This window comes from Anopheles maculipalpis, chromosome 3RL (genome assembly GCF_943734695.1).
Source record: "Anopheles maculipalpis chromosome 3RL, idAnoMacuDA_375_x, whole genome shotgun sequence".
Lineage (NCBI taxonomy): Eukaryota > Metazoa > Arthropoda > Insecta > Diptera > Culicidae > Anopheles > Anopheles maculipalpis.
The window spans coordinates 21,910,386-21,933,624 of record NC_064872.1 but is presented as its reverse complement, the minus strand read 5'-3'; the positions used below and the strand labels follow the sequence as shown (position 1 = coordinate 21,933,624).

The following is a 23,239-nucleotide window of genomic DNA, read 5'->3' as shown; positions in this document are numbered from 1 at the left end:
CTGCTGCTGCTGTTGTTGCTGCTGCTGCTACTGATGCCCTTTAGCTATGCGAATGTGTGTGTGTGTGTGCAAGTTTGTGTCCTTTGTGCTGTGTGTTTTTCTTTCGCTAGATGCTTCCTTCCCCAAGTAACGAAACGGCGTTTCGATTCTACTTATCATTATCGACTTGAATGAAACTGTGTTATTTTTATCCCTCGAAGCAAAGCCAGCAGACCCCAACACAGGAAGCCACCACTTTTCACTGTACGGCCACTCGAGTGTTTCGCTTCTCACAGCCAACAGCCAACGGTGTGGCATAAATTATTGACCAGCTCGGTTGGATAGGGAAAGTTTCGTCCGTTGAACAGGCGCGTCTGCACTTTCACCATTCGGCGTGCAGAACCGTGCGTGCTTCACTGTCTCCGTGTTCGGTTTTGCGAAATTGGTCGATCCATATCATCCAATATGCATGAGCGAGCGAGGGAGTTGGGAAGGACCCAATCAATCATTACACCATCAATCGAATCGGTTAACAATGCAATGGCGGAAATAGCATTTTTGCGCTAATATCGGTTCGATAGGAATCAGCAGCAGTAGTAGCAGTAGCAGGAGCAACAGCAGCCTGTGGTTATTTTTATGCGAAATCATTTTCCCTTTAGTGGGCGATGATCGTAGAAATTAAGCGCTCGGAAGCGGATTGCATGCGAGGAAGTAGTTTTAGACGGAAGTGTTCAAGTACAAGGTCTAAAAAAGGCTGGAGGAAGTAAATAGAAGGTTGGTTTTTTATGTTGCTTTGTTTTCTACACGCCTAACGGTATGCAAAATGTGTAGCAAAATGTTACTTCAAAATGGGCTCTTCATTGATATTACCAATTTCTTTGTATATTTTGACATTTTAAGCCTAACGTATTGCTTGCTTTAAAAAAAAAACGACTCAACTATCTGCTTCACAAAATATCAAATTAAATGTTATTGGACAACCCACAAGAATGCATTATTGACTATCCAGGTAAGTGTTAACGTTAAAATATGTACGCAAAAAAAGTCTAAACGAGTCTGGAGAATGCTAAAGCCCAAAAAAAGAAAATGAAAATGAAAAATGTCTTCCAGAAGGATTGAACATTATTTAAATTTAAAATAACTTTCTCTGCTGATCTCTATACAGTCGCTTGATGGACTTCGAATTCGTTAACAGGAAAATGAAAAATCGAGCAATACGGCCAGGCCGTCCTTTGTGATAAAAAAAAGAAGATAAATCAACCCGTGTCCCGAGCAAATACACGAAAATGATAAGCTACGCTAAGCAGATCACCCGCGGCCATTCAATCATAACAACGAATCGAAAGTGACCCAAGGGCAAGCAGGTTGGAGAAAAAAGGGATTATCAAAACATTTGCAATAATTAACCCATCGCATTGACCTCTGAACCCGCAAAATGAGCCAATGGGCTGGAAGCTTTCGATGATCCACCAAGGTTCACCAGTCGGTTCTCTCTCTCTCTCTCTCTCTCTCTCTCTCACTCTCTCTCTCTCTCTGACACTATTATTTTCTTTTTTATCTTTTGTTAGAAGCAATTAAGCCATCTCTAGAGGGCGCGTGTGTTGATTTTGTTTTTGTTAGATCCTTATGCTTTCTGTTTGAAATTTTTCCACCCTCTTCCGGTTCCGATCGTATTTCATGGCTCACTGAGACGCGTACCAAAAACGCATCTAACCGGTAGCACTTCAGAAAAGAGAAAAAAAAAATAAATCGTATGCAAGAATAACAAAAGTTTTCCAACACTTTCGAACAGACGGTGGACGGGTTTGGTGTGAGATTGGGATACAGGATCAAACGGGGTGATAATTAAAAACCGGAAAGGGATGATTTTTGAGTCGAACGGTTCGGCGGTTGTTCTTTCGCTCCGGGGTAGGATTTATTTTTGCTCTTTCGTACAATCATACCCACACAGACACACCCCAACGACAAGGGAAAAATGTGTATGTTTGTTTTGAGTTGCCGTTTGGCTATTCTATTTAAAGTGAGTAGTCTGCAAAAGGGTAGTCCCAACCGTCACCCTTAAAATATCACAAAAAGTTGTGCCATCGCTAATGAAGTCGTGAAAATTGATTTTAATTCGGTTGAGTTTTGCAACTTTTCACAATTCGACCGGGTCGCTGCTTGGTTGGTTCCCGAGTCTCGCTAGCCGTACAGCGATTTAAAGTTTTTCCCTAAACCTTCTCCCATAAATGGTGGATCCAGCCTTCAACAAAGCGCAAAATCCAGCCGGGCGAGTATAAGAGCAAGAAAAGCACGGTGGAAAATATTAGATTATATCCACTCAATCTGGATCCTTTCCATCGGGGTGCCGGGGATTCGTCTGCTTTTTTGGGATGATGATGATTCGTTTATTTATCAGGCAGCTATTGAAATAAACGTGTCAACAACGGCCCAATCCTCATTCCCCAAAACACGGGTAATTGTTTGCTGGTTGCGCGGTTCGTAACGACCCGAACGAAACGAGCATAAAACGATGAGCGGTGGATGAAAAAAGGGGGAAAAAATATATCGGAGAAAAACTCCCTTCGGTCCCACTATCGCGTCTTCGAATGAGATGCAAATTAAAAATCAATGCAAAATGCCTCGCAGTTTGCTTTTGCCACCATTCGTTGTTGGCAGCTTATCGGTCGAGAGTTGGCAGTAGTTGTAGTGGTAGCAGTGTTTCCAAATGTAGTTGTATTGTATTTTATCTCCATCCTTATCTTGCTGCTCTAAAAAACAAATCCACTCCACAACGTCCACCTTTTCCTCGTGCAATTCGTTTGATAAGTTCCAAATGATCAGTTTTGCTCACTGTGTACGCTGACCCAAATACAATCACGACACGTTCGAGAGGAAATCGTGAAACAGGGAAGGGCCATCAACCCGCTTGATGGCTGTCTGGTATAGAGCGAAACGTTGAAAACGCAAGTGACATTTAATTTCTAATTCAATACAAATCTATGCCAAATGTGTCACAGGCACCGGCGGATTGCATACCTTTAGGCGCGTACTCGTCGTACACGTCTTTTGCTTTGACTTGATGATGATGATCCTATTTTCATCTGTTAGCAAAACCATCTTGATCCTCGGAATTGATGTAGGTCGTGATTTTACAATTGATTGCACTAGAAAAGCAGACAAGATTGGGAGTTTTTGAGGCGATATTTCTCCATTCCTTTCCAGAAAGATATCCTCAACCAACTGTGATCGAGATTGTGTGTGTGTGCTAAGAAAGCATATCGAAAGGTAATCAGCCGGAAGGCAGGCATAAAATCATCAACCACATCGCCTCAAAAGGGTAGCTCCGTGTTGCTAGGTTTGCATCCGGATAGGATGATTTTTTCTCTCGGAAAAGCGGGTTAGACGCGGATCTGCTTCTGTGCACTGCTCTGTATGATGGGTGAAATGATAATTGAAACTCAATGCCCAGTTTGTACGGTTTGCGAGAAGAATTGTGCGATGCACACGAACCCTTTGCGTGTGCGAGCGTATGATGAGGTTCTTTGTGATGGATGAACTTCCCGCACGGCAGAAACAGCGATTCGTGTGTGGTTCGTTCGTGTTAGGAGTTAGATCAGAACACTGGAAATTGAGGGACAAACGCTTTTCCTGCTTGTGAGGTTTCGTCGCGGGGAAAATTCTCTGTGTATGTGTCGGCTAATTTTGCGATATAATAGAATCAGAAAGGTGATTATTGTTCAACAAGCGATCTTATTTCCTTTTCAACTCGTAGCACGCAATAAAGCGCTTTACATTATTCAATGTTCACCAGCGCCAGACCTTTTTTTCTTGAACAAAACGATTAGCGAGTGTTTTAACACATCTTAATGGTGGAAAATGCATTCTCTTTTATCAAGAAAACACTGCTCTGTTAACTTGTGCCACTAGAGCGCCTAAATGGCGGCAATTTTGTGCGCACGACTAACACCATCCATTGAGATATCCCGATTTCCGTGTGAAACCACCTGCAACGCAACAGCTTGTCGTCGTTGAGCTGGTCGTTAAAATGCAAATAGTTGTGTACACCTTGCTGTACACCGCGGCGGCTCACATCAAGATTAGAACGGCGAGGCGCTGTTGTCGGCGTCTAAAAGCACTTTACCTTTAAAACCGTAAGACGACCCACCCGGGAAGCACGTACAAACGACAAGACTTTTTTTCACATTTAGTGAAGTGGGCCGAATTTTTCGGTGTCTAGCAACAGGAACCTATAGCTATATGATACACACACTCAGCACGTAGAAGGAAAATCTACAACGGAAGTTTGAAGGAAAAGTGAACACGCGGCCCGATAAGAAAATGGGCTGCTTCTTTCAAGCTCATTTCCGGTGAGACGAGCGAAACGGCTAACTAAAATGAGCACAAAACCGAAGTAACGAAAAGAAAAAAATCTCAAAAGGATTGACCATGATTTTCCCGAAGGTAATCAGCACGAACCGAAACATCACAAAACATAAATAAATATAGAAGAATAAAAGCTCATTGAGAAAAATCAAGGAGGAGGAAATAAAATTCAATTGCGTAGGAGTTTTCCTCACACTAGAGAGCTATTGGAAAAGCAAAGTACAAATAAGAGCAATAAAAATCGAGTGGCTATAAATTTTTACCTTGGCATCGTTTCCTCCCTTTCGGCAAAAACCAATAGTTAAAGGTAGTAGACGCTCGGGTGGATTTTCGGAGTAATCTGCGAATGTTGCGGAAAAGCCCTTCGTTGGAGCCCAGAAACTGGTAAGACGGGCGTTGCTGTTATGATTCCCGACCCTTTGGCTGCTCTCGTGTACAATTAATTCACTCACTCACTTGCTCACTCACACACACACACGCACACACTAACACTAGCTAGGGGAGTAGCCGCCTTGACTGAAAGTAATGACGTAGTAGGTGGAAAATTGGTAACACAGAAAGGAGAAAAAAACAAAAAAACGATGACAAAACACGGCAAATAGACGTCGTTGATGACGTTGACGATGAATTTTCCACACGCTCACACCCGCACGGTCACAGTGTGTCGTACTTGCTTGCTTGACATCATACGCAAACAACACACGCACACGCATACATACAAGCAGAATGTAGCAGCGCACAAGCAAACACACACACACACACACACACACAAACCACTGAGTAAAATTGAAGCACAAACCCACGCGATATTTTGCTTGTGTTTACTTCGTTTTTTTTTCTTCTCTCTTTCTCAAAGGTAACACTACCACTGGTTACTTTGTTCCCTTGGGTTTTCCTGCGACCTGTTCTTGAGCAGCACCAAACGTAATGTTTACACACGCCACACACTGTGTTTCGTCATCATCATCAAGTGACGCCCGTTTTGCTTTGTGTTTGCAATTTCACTGCCCACCTTGACTGAAGGAGGCGAGTTTTTTCGCAACGGAAAAGCGGATTTTGTTTTGCTCACTTGATTCTGGTAATCTTGTTGGTAATCGAGACTATTTTCCACCAGTATATGGCTGCTCTAACAGGACCGGAACTAGCGACGATTAACGCAGGCAACGTAAGTAAGCCCACAAGTAGAAGTTCTGGACGACTAATCCTTTTGTGCAGAGCATCCGGCTCAATTAGCCCAAAAACAAAAAACAAAAAAAAAACGCACTGTGTTTTGGGACTCTGCTCTGTACGTACGCACAAACCAGGGTTTTCCGCTCTCCTTCTCTTTTGCGCTTTACTCAGGCTCAGCATCTGGGTTCGGTGCTCGGCTGCTCGATTTCATCGGTCGTTGTAGCCCCCGGTTTGTCCTATTTTCCGTCTGGAGCTTCCTGCTCACCGTTTAATGCTTGCGTGCGTGTGCGTTTTTAGTTTGGTGACTTTTTGCCATACGATTGAAACCGCAGCCAAGAAACACTGTCCAGAGCCTGCCCCGTTTACGAGTGAAAAATAGCAAAAATTCCGTTACCAGCAGAACACTTCGGTCCGGACACTTCCGCGCGAGCTGACGACGATGGCGTGACGTACGTGCACTCCGAAATAGCTTCTCCCTTCGACTGAAGGAAGCCGAATTTTCCACAGCCTACCGAGGTTGGATGGTAAAGCGAACCATAAGTTCCTCGCACATCACGAGAGAGAGCGAAAGAAGCGTGATATGCTCACATACACAGGTATAATAATGCTGCACACCGCAGATGAATCCCTCTCAGCAACTATCGCATCTTTTCCACGCTCGAGCCGAGTATCAAAGTTTTTGTGGTTTTATTTTTCGGGCACAGTGCTCAATGAGGTTTCCCACGCTCACCGCAAACAACAGAGAATCGGGTCGAGACGTTGGGCCTTTTTTCCCCTTAACTGCATATCAACAACGCATCATCCCAGCGTTGAGAGTTCGCATCTCGCCAGAAGCAAAAGAGAGAGTTAGTCCCTCGCCTAATCCACGCTTTCACTCTCTCGCGCTCTCTCCTTTTTGGAGATCGTTTTTTTCCGGAGGGATTATCCTCTCTCACATGATTTGGTGCGTTGTGTGCAGCGTACTAAAACAACACTACACGCGGTGCTGTAACTTTATCCCATTCATTTTAAATACTTTCTTCTACACTACTGCACAAAGGCAAGTGAGTGAGTGAGATGGCGATGAGACCCGTGCAATGGTGGTTTATCACATTGACACACATTATGCATTTTATTTCACTTACACCAGGACAACAAGCGGGAAGCGAAAATGAGATGAAGAAGGCCTGTACGTGGGTGTGTGTGTGTATGTGTGTCAGTATTGGTTCTCTTGATAAAGAGCTGGAAATAGGGAAAATTATCCCTTGAAGGGCAAACGGCTGAGAGGCGAATGAGCGTAATGCACCTGTTTGTGTGTGGCGCAGGGTGGCGCGAACAAGTAGTGGGAAATCATAAAGATGCGATTTTCCGATTTAAACATAATCAGCTACATCAGCGAACGAGTGTTGCGAGAGTGCGAGAAAGGGTGGCATGATGGTTGGGCGGGGGCGCGGCGTGGAATGTTAATGACTAGGAAATAGGTGGATTAGGGCGCACACACAATCGGCACAACAAAGGAAAATGACAAAGAAGTGAGGGAAACCCAGGAAAGGACGTAGGGGCGCGTGGCAAGCTCTCGGAATCCTCGTTCCGTTCCGTTGACAGGAGGATTTTTTAAAGGTGAGTTGTATGTGTATGAGTCTTTAAGGATGCCATAATGAGATAAATGAATGCGAATCGTTTTCTGTGTGTTGCGGATTGCATACAGTGAGGCGCATTGTATGAAGAGAGATTTGTGTGTGGAATGCGATTTGCAGGTATCCAAACGCCTAGAGTTATGCAATGGGCGTCATAAAAAGCGCTACTTTCTTATTTTTTTTGTACCCTTTTTTGTAATACAAAGATGAATTTTAAGTATGTTTTTTAAGGGTAAGTGGCAGGTCATTGGCTTGAGTTGCATCGTCCTGCATGCTACCGCACGTATGATTGAATGATTATGGTCCTTTTGTTTCCTCTTTCGTTTTCCTTCACTTCCGCCCTTTTTTTCCTGAAGTCGCATTATAATTCACTGCACCTTCACGTACAAAAACCATCAAGGAACATGAAAGTGGTGCTCCGTTACATGCGAATGCATAATTATCTGTAATTTATTTACACAAAAGTGTTCCAAGGCACACTTACGGCACCGTTGAGCCGATTAAGAGGGTATTACTTGCTCTTTCCCGTTTTGTCGGGCAAACAATTTCCGGAAACGAACGAACTGAGGCCGTGCTTTTTATTGAATTACAACAAATTGTGAAACTACACATCGTACACACGATTCATCATAAAGCGGGGATAGATTGGTTCGGATTTACAATCGATAATCGAATCCTCGCCGGAATTCGATCACTTAACCGACCGATGACCTGGGACCGGGATGCGGATGAGTGGCTATATGTGTGTGTGCGTGTGTGTGTGGCTGTGAGGTACCATCCACTTCCCTACACCAGCTTCTAGAACGGTTTCTTAGACGCTGACGTCAGCGGCGGTACTTGTTTCGGTGTTTTGTATATTTTCCCCATTTTTTTGCTCTTCTTAAGCGCATTCTTGGCCGTTTTTTGTTGCTGGTACTTCTCTCGATCTTGTAACGATTTCTTGGTTCTTTTTTTTTCTATTCAGGAAAGTGATTTTATTTTCTATACACTTTTCCACCACACAAAAGCAAGCGCACACGTTTACACGGCGTTGTCTGCTTGCATAATCGAGTCATAGGGAAGTTGTGGCGGCTCGGCTCCGACTCGAATGTACTCCAAATGCGTCCTTAGCAGGGACCTCCCTTACGTAATGCTGGGAGCGAGCGTGTTGCTCTTATGAGCCATCCATGTTCCACGCTATCATTGAGCGTTCTTTTTATGGTCAATGGTAGCGACTTTTTCCCGCCCGTCGGACCCTCACCTATTAATGCCACCCACCTTGCGTTTTGCTGCGTGTGTATTAAAATTTGGCCCCTCCCCCCCAATTCATGTACACTTCCCTGAGCTGGTAACGCGGACAGGAGGAATGTTTTATCAAGCACTTTATTTTGCTCTTACGAATTTTCTTGCAGTAAGAGTTCTGGGACAAACTTTTTTTACCTCCCCCCTACCAAGGTTGGTTTTCTTGGCCAGACTTGGCCAGGCGTACGTGTTGTGTTGCGTGGTTGTTGCACATGGTTCCGGCCATAGTAGTTCGGTTTTGGAGGTAAAATATAATATACACAAGAATATAAAAGCGAATGTTGAGGTGCCGGCAATTTCACCCCAAGCATTAAATGTTTTGTGGTGTAGGAGTACTACTAGGCGATAAAAAAAAAAAATAGAATAGAAAAAATGAAAGAAGGTGATAGCAAGGCTTTTACAAGATGTTTGAGACATGCAAATTGAATAACGTTAAGCGTTGTAATCGCGAAATTGCATAGTTTTGTGAGTGTTTATTAATATCGTTCGTAAAGTTTGCAATTTTATGAAAAACATAACTCATTATATGGATGTATTGGAATGAAGTAACTTGTCCAGGATGAGATAAGGATAGAATATGGATTAAAAGCACCTTTTTATATGGTAGTAATTCATTAGAAAGATGCTTGGGACATGCATATTTAAAAGCTTTAGGTATTTTAATAATAACTTCAAGCGCGTTATTTGATTACTTTGTCGATCAATCAACTTGTCTAATTTTATTAATTTTTTTTTATTAACGTACTCGGTAAAATGGTTTACAAAATTTTTGGAAAAAGACTATTGAAGAAAATCTTAATGACAAGGATGTTATTACTCATTCTCGGTTGAGTGATACGACTTATATGTTACCCCAAGCCAATGAAAGATATTCATTGCAAACTATGTTTGGGGTATAGCAAACTGGGGTTAGCAATACGGCCTGGCCGTCCTTTATGAATATAAAAAAAAAAATGTCTGGAGTATAGACAATCCGAACTCTTTAGCAAAACCCAAGCATTATACCACCTTCTGAAGTCATTTGCTACACTTGTTTAATATTTATATATACACAGTTTTAATATTGTTCACAGAATGCTTTAGTTTTGCAAGCATCTTTGTAGATAAACGAAAGGAAATAAAAATAATTAAAACGCTCTTATCAAATATTTGTGATGTGGTTTGTGAGAAAAGAAACAACTTTTGTATTTATTGGCAATATTTTAATAAAAGTTGATGGACTGAATTTTACTAGCTTTCAAATGATGAAACCAACTTATTACAAAGTTTTGTACGTCGCATTCAATCAGGAAAAATAAAATACTATTTAAATCATAAATAAAATAGAAATTCTGCAGCTTTAGACATTCCAATCTGCAATTAATACTATTTGGCGTGTTAGCAAAGCATGATATTAGCCCGAAAACTCTCCTGAAGGTATGCAATCGTGGGAAAAAAGAAGCATAATGGAAAATTCGATATAACTACAGTTAAGCAAAAGAAACAAATTTTCTACAGAACTGCTGTAAGTCTTTTCAACGATAATCTTGTCGAATATAAGCATGTTAAACAGTCACAAATTGAATAACTTTAGGCGTTCAAATCTCTATTCGAACACTCTTAAAATATGGATTTTACTCTTCAACACGGCAAAAGCTATGCAATTTAGATGATGACAGTTAAGAGATTCTCTCTCTCTCTCTCTTTTATTAAGCAAATAGACTTCTTCTCGTTTATCATCTGCTTCCAAATTGGTTCACGTATAGAGCATATTGAAACCCGGAACCATCTGTTGCAAAGTCAGTCTGTTTTCGTCCAAATCACTCCCTACCGGTGAAGAAGATTCAAAAATTCATTCCTTATGAAATTATAGTTTTCATTCATCTTATTTACTGCTGAAAAACTTTGAAACCGAGGGATTTCTTGTTTTCTTTTCGCTTTTCACAATGTTCTACAACCACGTACATCGAGTGTTATTTCCCTTTCAGCGTACCTGTCGCTTTACCGTTTCTATGATGAGCAGTTTGCAGTTTGAAAGCGAAATAAAAACGAGACCAAAATCACCAAAACGTTGCTTCGCTTTGTCGTTGCCGCCTATCGCGGTCGTTTCGGTCTACCCACAAATAACCTCTTTATTACGACCACCCATCCAGGCTGCGGTAGGTTCTACTTTTTCGACGATTTGCACTCGAAGCTTTTCACCTTTTCTCACCGTTCCGGGATGAGCGTTTAGTGAGGTGTGCGGGGAAAGCTGAAACCGAGCGTAGTGCAAAAGTTTGGCGCCACGTCTAAATGCCCTGTGGGATTAAAATGTCTCGGAGTGGGTGTGGGTAATGCCTTGTGGCGTTTTTTTTTGCGTGAAGCTTCGGCTTTTATGTGCGCTGCCAGAGATAAAGCGAAGCAAGCCGTAGGAAATGAGCTTATGAGGTTATCTTGCAGGATGCATTCCGTTCGAAGCTGGCCTCCCGGTATCCCGTGTGATACACCTTTTTGACGCACCGTACCTTCTTCTTTCGATTTTACGATCGGTTGTTAAAACTAAACAGGAGATGGTGTACCATCACCGTTTCGGTCAAAGAGAATCAGCCACTGTACGCTTTCTATTTCCACGGATGCTACGCGGCTCCTCCAAGGGGACTGTTCGCTTCCGGTCTTGCTGCAGCAGCAGGCAGTAGACACTTTGATGCCAACCAACAGTAACATCGACACCGGCGTCAGCGCTAATGTTAAATAATGTTAATTCGTTGCCGCACCTTATGCTACGACCGTATCGCCTTACAGCCTGACGGAAGAAACATACGCCGGTCGGTCGGTCATGATGCGTCACGTTTCGGGAGCTGTACACTCACACACACAACGAGGGAGGCTTGTGCGGAAGGAAAATTGATTTTTCAAAAAAGCATGTCCTTGCCCACTCCAGCCTTGAACCATCGGAGCGCAGCATCATGGTGGCCCGTTTTGTTGTCGGATAAGTATGATTAATTGGTGGCTTATAAAATATTAATTAAAACGATGCTTTATAGTAGTACACTATACAAGGAGGGTACAGTGTCAGCCATTCGCTCGCAGAACGTTTTTTTGAGCCTTACAGTGGCGACGAGTGCCGGCAAAGGGTTCACTGAATTATGGATGAGTGTGTCATTTTTCATGAGAAAATTAAAGAGAGCATGAATCTTTTCGTGATCGTAAAGTTTTTGTTGCGGTTTCAGTTTTTCATTTGGTTGCTCGGTCTTTTGTTGCAGAGTGAGACAAATGCGCCCTGGGAGAACCTCACCAAAATCTGTCTGATGGATGGTATGGGGCTGGTTTTAGTGGCTCGCTTAGATTAATTATCGAGTGGTTACATGGCGGGTTAAGTTAGTATGTATAACCGTTTTATTAAGCAACTGTATCGGGAGTACAGGGAAACTAGTACTCAATAGGACGGTGCGGTGATGTAGGTGATATCGGCACCGGTATTTACACGAACCGGGGTTCAAATCCCATCCGGACCGTCTCCGGTAGTGAGGACTGACTATGCAACTTTGTGGTAACGGCAATTCTAGTAAGCCATTTGATGGCCGTCGTGACCGGGATCGTTAAGCCAAAAAGAAGAAAAATTAGGAATATCTAATCTAAACTTAAATTAGGTCATGGAAATTGGAAATGATAGGCCAAGACAAGCCAACGATAGAGAAAAAGAGAGACAGAGAGAGAGAGAGAGAGAGAGAGAGAGAGAGAGAGAGAGAGAGAGAGAGAGAGAATGAGAGGCAAGACAACATTTTTTATGTTACAAACTCTGCATGAAAGCATATCGGTTTATGTTCATTTTATGAGAGCCTAATCTGGCATTGAAGGAAGAAAATACGCTTTAGAATGTCCATCGATTCATAGCATTGGTTGGAAACAATGAAAACTTATTAATTAATGTTTTTATTTATATTTAATTATGCCGGTACAATGCCATTTGTCAACACCGTTTGTGATGACTAAATTGTATAAAAATTCCGCGATTCCTCGATATTATTTGTTTTATTCCGGGCATACTCGGTTGATTATTAATTACAATTAAAACTAAAACAATTTTAAAACTCAGTGTTTATTTGTATTTTAACTGTAAAATAGCATATAAAGCAGTTAGCCCGAATAATCGAACATCAATTTCAAACAGCACCCTGCACATTGCATACTTTTAGGCGGCTGATTCAAATTCCTCATTTTAATCACCTGTCTCACCTGAATCGTTGGCAATAAAATAGCATTTTAACGACTGCAAGTAAAACGATTCATGCAATTGCTTTCTTGCAAGAATAACTTGCTGCTTACACTTCCAAACACCATTGTAGGTGATAAAAACACGACATTGAATCACAAACGCAGTACGAAATGCGCCTCCGGAGAGCAAACGGTAGCAGCCAGTTTAAAATAATTTGCCCATTTTGCTGCCGGAAAGGGAATTCTATTCGGCCGCTTGCTGTACGCGCGTTAATAGCCCTATTAGCTGGCAATAGCTATTACAGTGTGCTTTTTATTTTCCGTTGTTCCTGCCTGCCCGTTTGAACGCAGCGGGAAAGTATAATTGATTTTGGCTATCATTAATTTTCATCAGCAAATTCAACACTCCCAACAGGCGGCTGATCCTTATGGCCAGCCAGATCAGAGCCACAAAAAAACAAAACAAAACATTTGGTATGGAATGTAGGTGAAAATGTGTATTAAATTCACATCGAGCGATGAAATGGAGCAGCCAGACGATGGTGGCTGTGCAGCTAAAACAGATGGAAAGACGTGCGTCCCTTTTATTAAAATTAAATCATATAAATCTTATCTTCGGTTGGGGGAAACGTAACTTAGAGAAAAGTACACCCACATTTTATTCGCCACGTTTTTTGTCTTAATTTATTAAGCGCGTTTAACTGGCAAGAGCAGCATGACATGGTGTTTCTTATTTTCTTTCCCATTTCTGTTTTCGATTCCATCCCGCGTTGATTGTTCGCTTTTTTTTTATTTCTCAACATTTCCCAAACAGCAGACCAGTGTGCGAGCAATAAAGGTGATAATACTTTCAAATGAAATTCAAATTGCAATTCACGTCGCATCCCGATGTTCGGTTTTTCAAAACAGCACTACCAAAATCAACAACTAGCAAACAGAAGGGAAGTAGTTGATAGTGGAGAAGAAAAACAAATAGAGGCAAAAATAGGCAAGTGGAAAATAAGGAAAATAGTGCAAAAAAAGCACCATCCCTACGCGATGTTCCACGGTGGTTCCACGTATAAAACGGTAGATTGATGTGAAAATAAATATTCACGACTGAGCACGAGTGAGGACACACAATAGGATTATGGAAATCCTCATAAAGCGGTAGAAAGGAAAGGGATGCAACGGAGGGGTGAGGGTGGATACGGAAACGGATTGTTTGTGAAATGCTTTTTGATTGGGCCGAGCTTTCACTTGTTTTCGTTTGCAAAACCCGACACTTTTCATCATGTTTTTCCCCACGATTTGCCTTTTTTTGTTGCTCTCTCTCTCTCCCGTTCCGTCGGGTTAATATCGGAGTTTGATGAATATAGGACGGTTTGACTTGCCTCGGAAGAACGAAAACAAAAATCGTTGAACATTTTTCTCGTTATTAAAGATATAATTCGGAAAGAAAGCAACATGTTTTGATGTGTGTGTTTTTTGTTTCGGGACAATTTTTTCGACCGATTTTTTATTTGTTTTGTACATAAGAAGACAATTGCATTTTATCCACAAAAAAATAAAATAATGGGGACGGTTAGGGATGGCACAGAGAGTGATTTAATAACAGCTAACAAAAACACATCCAACGTGTGTATGTGTGTGTTTGTGCATTGTGGCAATGACTAGTCCGCTGGTGGCATCCTACATTTCGCTTCTTCTGGTTTTTGTTGTTGACCAAAGTGTCACAGGGATCCGAAGATTTGAAAGAAGTACTGGTGGCTGGAAAATTAGCATGCGCGTGTGTGTATGTGTATGATACGGTAGACACAGGGGAGGGGCTCGGATGTTTGCCACCACTTATTCACCCGTCATCATCTCCATGAACTCTGTCGGGAAGAGGAAAGTAAGCAAACAGGAGATTAGTACATGTGTTGTATTGTTAGCAATTTGGTCCCGGGTATTATCTTACCATCGAAATCTACCGTTCCGGAACCATCCGTATCGATTTCCCCGATGATGCCGTCTAGATCTTCGTTGGACAGTTTATCGTCCAGTGCCTTCAGAATTTCCTTCAGCGTGCTGTGTGGCAAACAAAAACAAAAAAAAAAAATAGCGAGAGAGAAAGAAATGATAAAAAACAGTCATGTGAAATGTGCTCATCTGGTGTGGAAAAATGTTCCTGTGCCCTTCACTTGCTTCTGTACGATGCTTCAGTTTCAATTCATGCTGTCTTGAAGGGGTAAAAAAAGAAGGACAGCAGCCGCTCGCTGTTGTCCTTGGAAGAAAGTTTTCACGCGAAGCGTAACATCGATTCATCTTGCCGGCCAGAACAGAAGGAAGGCAGTCCAGGCAGCTACGAAAGCAGGTACCGAAGGTACAGCGCACATAACTTATAACACATCCCGAGCATTTATAATTTAAGCTGAACGGCTGACTTTCGACGCTGGCAGCTGCCAGTAGCAAGCAGTCGAAATCAAGGACCATTATGCTATCCGGCTGCTGTCGGGTGTCGGGTGTTTCATTCTGCATTGGAATGGGAACCGTGAGGCGAACGGATCCCCGTGTACGTCTCGGTTGCGCATCGCCGGTTGATGATGATATTTATGCTATCCATCCGTTTCCGCCATATGTATTTTTTGCTTCTACTCTACACACACGCACACCGGAGAACGTGAGGTGGAATTCCTGTGCCAAGTAAACATGGCTTGACCTGCAATGTTCGTGAATTGTCGGTCACAACCAGCGGACGTGAAATTTAGCACAAAAAGGAAAACAAAAAGACGGAAAGAAAGTAACGCTACCGCACTACACGATGGAGGCGCCCGGTCGTTGGTGAAGAAAAATGGCTGCGTACTTGATGCGAACGTGGTCGGGGATGGGGCACGGTTTGTTTATTCGCGCACGGAAAAAGAAAACGGAAGAACCACTTCCAGATCCAGGTGACGTCCGTGGATTAAGTGGATTTCCGTAGATGAAAAGCAGATGGAAATGCGAGGGATTGGCGCGTGGGTTCGGCTTCGGATTGGACAAACCATCGGAATGTGCGTCTGCTCGTGTTTCCACCCTTCCACCATAATTTATCACCTCCCATTCCAGCTCCACCCCCCCCTCCCCCCTCCCCCAACGGTGTGTGGTGATGATGTTGAAAATTTCGAAATATTTTGTCAGCGATGCAAAATTAACTTCCCCAACCGAGTCATCATAATCGTTGGTTTGTGCGCTTTGAAAATATGATACGCGAATGCTCGATTCCGTCGGCGCGTGAAGCGCGTTATTTATTGCGTTTGTTATATTTTTACCGATGGGCGCGCGACTTTATGCTCAGCACGCCCGAGGGGGACATCCAGCAGTAGCAGCAGCAGTGTTCTTGAGCCAGAGTAGGTCTCGTATGGATTTAAGTGCGCCCGTTTCCGGTCGATCGGTGCGTGTGCGCGGACAGAAAACACCGTGGTCACAGGCAGCATACATATGGTGGCAATAAATTTCCCAGCCAAAAACCACAAACCTGTATGTGTGTGTGTGTGTTTGGGCAAACTACTTTTCACCGTAATTAGTTTTTCACCATCCAGTAGAGCGTGTTTTATGGCGAACGCTCGATTATAGCGTTGGTAGTAGACAGAAAAATATATCGAGAGTGGTTTCCTTTTCTCTCTCTCTCTCTCTCTCTCTCTCTCTCTCTCTTCCTATCGCTTTCTTTCGGTTTCAATGCACGTGCTTCTCGGAACAAGTCAAATAGAGATAGAGCGATAGTGTACAAAGATTGACTAGACGAGGTGTGAACAAATTTTTACCACAATCGAACCAAGCTGGTGCTTTTATGTGGTGGAATTAAAGTGTGTGTTTTGGGACACAAGTACAGGGGTTTCACAGAAAAAGGGACTTCTTACTTACAGCATCTTGATAACATTCGATGGCAATAAACTAAATTTCTCTTAATATGGTATAAAGTAGTTAAAAAGCTATACTTTAAAAATGCTTCAGGTTTTACCACCGATCGTTTAAGCTGTGATACTTTTCTTGTTTATATATGTTTACATCCAACCGAATGACATTTAGACAGATCATTGACCACCCAGTGCCCAGTTGCCAAGTGAAAAATTGCATTTGCAACATTCTAGACTCTGAGAGTCCTCTATCTGTCAAACAACGAAACACAAAAATCCAATCAAGATAGTAGTGTTTGTTCGACATAAATTGAGGTTTTAAAACACAATTGCCGATCAAACGAATGGGTGGAGTAGACGGTCTTCTAGGGTCTCGCAAATGACATTCTACATAGAGAGTCTCCAAGGAACTTGATTCAAATTCATATCCTGTAGTTATGGTAGCGGCTTCTCCACTCAAAATATCTGTCGCGACTAACAGGAAGCCGGCTCTACAAAGGACGTCTAGTACTCACATTTCACATCTGAGAAACGAATCCTGCAGTTATCCCCGTGCGAGAGGAAAAAGATCAAACTGGTTTTTGACCCCTTGTGTGGGGCAAGACAAGTGTTACGAAAACACTATCGAACGTACAAGTCTGTCAAGCGTTTTTAGGCCTTCCACATGGACAGAGCAGTGGTGGTGGGTCCAAAATGCGATGGAGTGTAAGACAAGTCAGTATATTGGATTGGCAATAAACGTCGCTAGATCGTGAGTGGTATAAGGAACATTTGTAGCTTTCCAAGAGCAATTGCAAGATGGCGAATCATGCGTATTTTTGTCGAATCATCTGAGAAACCCCTGCAAATACCAAGGGTAAATGTCCAAGTTCAAAGCAACCGTACATTGGCAAGGTAACAAATCCGCAAAGGTCCCTGGTAAAGGAAGCAGTACACAAAAAAAACCATTTACTCAGCTCAGACACTTCAAGAGTTTACGATGGTATAACCATAAAAATCCGCATTCTAAAACAATTGAACATAATCATGCAAGTCCTTTCGCTTCGAAGCTTATTTTTGATTCTAGAGAGGAGACATAATATGGTTTAGAATGTGCGCAAATCTTTCATTTTCTCCATTTATCGTCAATCGTAAACCGAATGAAATGAAAAAAACTCCCAACACTAATAAAAATAAAGAGTTTGGCAATGTTTCACTGGAGTTTACTCCAGTGACCTTCAAGCAATCGGACATTAGACACACATAAGGCCTCTTTTTAGCATTGTCGTCACGCATTGTGCTAAAGAACGGCCGCACAAAAAATCGCCTTATCTTTCTACCGGCCGAAGAAAGCGAGCGAAATTTTTGTGATCGTTAAATGTTTGTGCTCACATGGTGAGGCTACCCAGTTTTTGTTTTATTGCACTTTCTTCCCATCCGGATAACATGTCGAACGTTTGGCGTAACGTTTTTGCCAAGAGGTCACCGAGCATAATTTCTTATGGTTGAGTGAGCTGAGCTGAGACGGTAGAAGCGTTCGACTGAGAAGCAAACGAATACGGCCCAAACTCAATTCCCACCCGGGGCCTGGGCTTGCTTCGGTTGTTCGAGGTTCGGGGTTTTTTGGTGAAAAGTAAAAATAATGACACTATCGTACACGGTAAACAGCGATAAATCAAGCGTACGGTTCGTCGGAACTTGCCAAAAAACTCCCAATTGGCCCCCCGGAGCAGCCGATGTAGATGTATGGGCGGGCGATAAATTAAAGGCTTATTTGACATACACTACATGTGCACGTATAAGCTGCACGAAAGAAAGAAGGTTAAGGAGTTGAACATGAATCGGTGCGATGTTTGTGTGTGTGTGTGTATGGGTGCGAGTGGTGAAAGAGCACTTGTCACGCTATCGACAACGCTTGACTTCACTGTGTTGGCCTGCTTGCTTACCTAGTGGTGATGTAGCCGTTACCCTCACGGTCATACAACCGGAAGGCTTCTTTCAGCTCCTGCTGCATCGCTTCCGCGTCTTCCTCCTCCTGCAGGAAGTTGGAGGCAATGTTCGCGAACCCGTCAAAGTTGACGCGCCCCGTACTTTCCGGATCCTCCTCATCGATCAGATCCTGCAGCTCGCCTTCGTCGAACAGCTGGCCCATCGTGTTGAGAATGGTCGAGATCTTGATCGTCTCGATGAAGCCGGTTTTCTGCGTGTCAAACATCTGGAATGCCTTGCGCATGATCAGCATTCTCTGTTCCTCCTCATCCTGGAAGGGAGAGTGAAAGATGGAGAACAATTAGTTTTTGTTTATGTTAGCCGTTTGTTTTTATCTTTAGTATAGGAATGACATCAACTGATAACTATCAATTCAATTATTCAATAAATTCATCCAAATGTACACAGATTTAGCCATCCATCAATACTCGTCGAAGCCTCAAGCAATGGATATCAAGGTCCCTATCAAGGTGACTGGGGCATGTCTCATGTATTCTGCGAAATGCTCATCATATCTGCCTTGGACAGAGTGTATGTTTTCCAAGGGCCCAATTTAATAAAAAAGTTCATGACTCTCTACATGCTTGATATGACCATTCCCACACGACTCCGTACAGGAAGATCCGCCTTCCTCGGGACCTAAAGCAGCTGATTAGTATGCTTTTAATATGATCCACCCCTGATTAATGCGTAAATACGAACCATTGTCTATGACGCCATAATGCATAGTTCTGCCTAATGTTGGAACAACATTTCCTAGCGTTCAAATGTTTTGTCTAACCTGAAACCAACATAAATCCCCTTAACATTAATCTCCCTGCCTTTTTTGAAGAATGACAGAATGAATGACACCATCTACTACACACTGACAGCTGCCAAAGTGACAGCTAATATTAATTGCAAACTAACAACACGGCACAATACTTAAACGCTAATAATGTTCCATGTTTTCTGCAACTAATTACGGTCCTTATTATTACTACAATGTTGCATCAACGCTGCAGAAAACGGAATCGAACGCCATACTTCATAATCCACTGTCTGATGTTTGTACGGCATTTCCGATCGGCCGAACTAACTGCACTGTCTTCGGTCCGCTTTGTACCCCCAACCCAAGTACAAATGCTGCCAATTCCGCGTCTCAACCCGTCCTGCACGGGGTTTTCGCATAAACAGGTGTCGATCAAGCTGTCCAACGTTGCCGCTCTTGAAGTGCGATATAGCATTCCCTTCATTTTTCGCAGTACAGCGTGCGATACCTTCATGGGGTGGGAAGGTGTGGAGAAGCGGAAACATTCATTCCCATCCACACAAATGGGCTGTGAAATCGAAACCCCTTTTTACGAGAGCATTTGTGCATCGTACTCGTTTCCGTGCAAGTGTTCCCCGTGCGAAAATGCCGGATGTCGTGCCGGGTGGGCAAAAATCGTCGTTTGGTGCAATCGTAATGGCATTCCGTTTGGGTCAGTTTTGTGCTGCTGCCGTCGCCACTTTAATCGTTTTCCCCGATTCCGATTGCCCAACGAATCAAGGAGAGCAAAGACACGCCACCCTGCAAATGGCGAACCGCCCAAGTCTCGATTCCGTTATAAATATTAATGGAGAGGAATTTTTAGTGTTTGACTGGTCCAACTGGCACGATGGACGAATCAAATCTTCCGCTTGTCGGCCCTTTTCCCACCTCTTTATTCCACAGGCTGCCCTATGTTGCAGCATTAATCATTTTCTTCTCCATTCACCTTCAAGGGTTTCGTCCCACTCGGTCCTTTGGGCCTCTTGCGGCATCAACATAAGACAGACCATTTGGCAACGGTGTGACCTAACCGAGGATTTCTGGCCTACAGCCAGCGCCGGCCTGCATGGCCATGCACGGATACGGACCCCTGATGTAATTATTAACGATTGATTCATGATCATCACGCGGTGACACGATCGCCCAGGGACGCCCTCTCTTGAGAACCATCTCGTGTTACACTTTTTCTTGTGTTTTCTCTTCTTCTTTTTTTGCACAGCCCTCATTATATGGAATAATAAAGCAAGGAAAGACGGCACGTTAAAAATACACTCACACATCAGTCGGATAATTTGGGAAAAGGGATTTCTTGGGCGCGCATGAAATGATCCGTAACGCGCTTTTGCGAGGGTTTTTTGATCTTCGAGGGCGCGGTTTGGATTTTTGATTGACACACTCCACATCCACTGCCGACCCAGGTTTGCCTGCTGTGCTTGTTTGTGGGGTTTGCTTTGCTTTACGACCCAGTTAAGTTGAGTATGCTCGATGACCGCGAAAATTTCGACCTGCGGCACAGTTCACTATGATTTATTGGTTTTTCGGGGGGGGGGGGGGGGGGGGGGGTGATGCGCATTGCATCAATAGCCAACAGCAGCAGCTGTCAAGGGTATATTCTACTTGTCACAATAAACAATAGAAACCAGTTGCGTGAGGGTTGTGTGAGCGAGTTACGGCTGTTGTGTAGGAACAGAAGCACATTGTCAGAAAAACATGATAGCGAACATGATGCATACTGCCATAAACAGCAAATGGATGCTTTTGTTTTCATGATATGTCCAACTTTTCTACGCTAACGTATAAACACAATTTGGTGGTAAATTTACGTCACGCGTGTTGAAGAACGACGATGACGTTGTTTGGGAAGTTTCTTTTTGAATTGTTTAGTATTTACCTTTTTAGAAAAACAAAATTAAATAAAAATTGTAAAAAGATTATTCAACACTATTTCAATTACACTTTTGTTACTCTTATTCCAATTTAAAATTCCGCTTAAATACTGCATAGAACTTGAAAATTTGTTCTACTAACAGACTGCATGGTCTCAATGGAATCTTTGATTCTAATCACAGCATCTGCATCAAACTGCATGGTGTGCATTCTATGTTAATATAATTCGTCACGGTTAGCGTAATTTTTGTTGTCACGCTTCAAGAGGGCTTAACCGTTGAATTTAATACAATAAAAAATCATAGCAAAAGAAAAATCCTGACTAAAAACAGCATTTTACGCAAAGGTAAATTCGTGAAATAGTTCTATTTTTCATTTCAGTGACCATATTTTCGTTTTCTTCTGCTTCTTTTGATGATAAGATCAGCAACTATTTATGCTATGTGTTAACATTTATAGGAATCATTTGGAAATTAAATATGGAACAATAACTGAAGGATTTTACTTATTTTTATACGTAGTTAATTTTACAAACTGAAATATATTAATTTTGTTGCACAGCTTATTTCATTAAATTAATTGTATCATAAATTAATTGTAGTAAGTATCAAAATTAATTGTATCATAAATCAAAGAAGCCACCAATCACTAATATTATGGTTACGAAAATATCAAGATTTATCTGAGCTGATCTCTTACATTAGGGTTCACAAGTGTTTTTAAGATATTTTGTTCTAAAACGTGATCAGTTGGCATATTTTACACTTTCCAGCACAACCATTGCATCTTTTTTCCCTGAGTATTATAAGAGATAAAAGAATGTGAGCGGGTGAAATCAGACAATTAAACACATTTTCATATTTTCAAAGCGTTTTTAATTTGTTTTTTAGAAATTTTGTGCAGTAAAATTGTGTTTTGTTGGCTACTTCATTTGTCATTGATTAATTTTTTTTTTCCTTTTAGTTGTAAGACAATACGGCGCAGTGCAATAAGTCGTCATACTCAAGTAAAATAAAAAAAAATAGTTTAAAGAGAATTTACCCTTTTTAAAACCCTTGATGTTGAAATTCCAAATAATTTACTTTATATAAACTAATCGTATTCAACATTAAAAAGATATTGCTTCTCGCTAACGTTCAAATGCAGCTCATAATTGAGGTTCGTTTTTTTAAATCAATATTTGCAACACATTTCCTCTCAACACGCAACTACACTGCGTCAATAAATATTCATTGCAATTTTAATTACACATTACACACGAACAAACATTTGCCGATTGCCATTTCTGCCCGCCAAGCAGGCAAATACTTTATGCAAAACTGAACGACAAGCCCATCGTTCCGATACAAAAAAAGTCACAAAAAGCAATGATTTATATTTCACGCGGCGAAAACATCAAACGGCCGATTCCGATTCCCACATCATTTTAATAACATTTTTGCGGTCACCCTAATGTGTGTGTGTGTGTGCTCGTCTGTATTTGTACTAATTGAGTTGAGGTTGAAAGTGGTGCAGTTCGAGGTTCGGGTGAAGGAAATTCCTTCTCTTTCGTCACTGGACACCGCTAATTAAGTGACACATCAATTTTCCACGCCAAGCCAAACCATCGAACGTTTCTATTCGGCAAAATACCCGCGGAACCGAGAAAAATGATCCCGCTGATAGATGGATGTTTGGGTGTGTGTGTGTGTAACACTGTCCGCTCCATTAGTGCGGAATTGATCGTTCCATTTTCGACTGTCCTTGCGACGGTAAGACTTAATAGTATTTGCTTCATTTTGCACTGAAACACACCCACAAACACTAATTGGAATTGGCTTGCAACGGTTATTTGCACACACAAGGCTCCCCACTCCTAGAAAACTCACAACAAAATCCGACATCTTGGTGGCTGATGGTTCCAGGCGTGTGGATATTGATTGAACACGAAAACCCCACTATCGACGAATCGACGATCACCACTTCCGGCAGCTGACGGAACAACTACGGAACTCTTCGCACAGTGCACAGCGACGGTGTTCGAGTGTCCGATCGACTGAGCTGGCCGTGAATTCTGGCTCCCGATCAGAGCACCTGCGATGCGATGCCCGATGCACCCGATCGATTGTCCCGACCGGATCGAATCGCACACACACACACACCCCGAACTCGAA

At 42.4% G+C, this 23,239-nt stretch overlaps 2 protein-coding genes across 2 annotated transcripts in view; both read right to left on the bottom strand.

Annotated features, from left to right (window-relative positions):
• Positions 1 to 4,650, bottom strand: part of LOC126563952 (uncharacterized) — a 37,718-nt gene extending 33,068 nt beyond the window's left edge. The window contains exon 1 of the mRNA XM_050220819.1: positions 4,608 to 4,650. The gene's annotated coding sequence lies outside the window, so the exon portion shown is untranslated. The remainder of the gene's footprint in view (positions 1 to 4,607) is intronic.
• LOC126565552 (troponin C) overlaps positions 1 to 23,009 on the bottom strand; it is a 400,267-nt gene extending 377,258 nt beyond the window's left edge. The window contains exons 1-4 of the mRNA XM_050222741.1: positions 22,955 to 23,009; positions 18,364 to 18,677; positions 14,524 to 14,633; positions 14,409 to 14,440 (exon numbers count right to left, since the gene is read on the bottom strand). Coding sequence (XP_050078698.1) covers positions 14,412 to 14,440; positions 14,524 to 14,633; positions 18,364 to 18,677; positions 22,955 to 22,969 — 468 coding nt within the window. The 5' untranslated portion in view covers positions 22,970 to 23,009 and the 3' untranslated portion in view covers positions 14,409 to 14,411. The remainder of the gene's footprint in view (positions 1 to 14,408; positions 14,441 to 14,523; positions 14,634 to 18,363; positions 18,678 to 22,954) is intronic.
• Between the last annotated feature and the right edge of the window lie 230 nt (positions 23,010 to 23,239).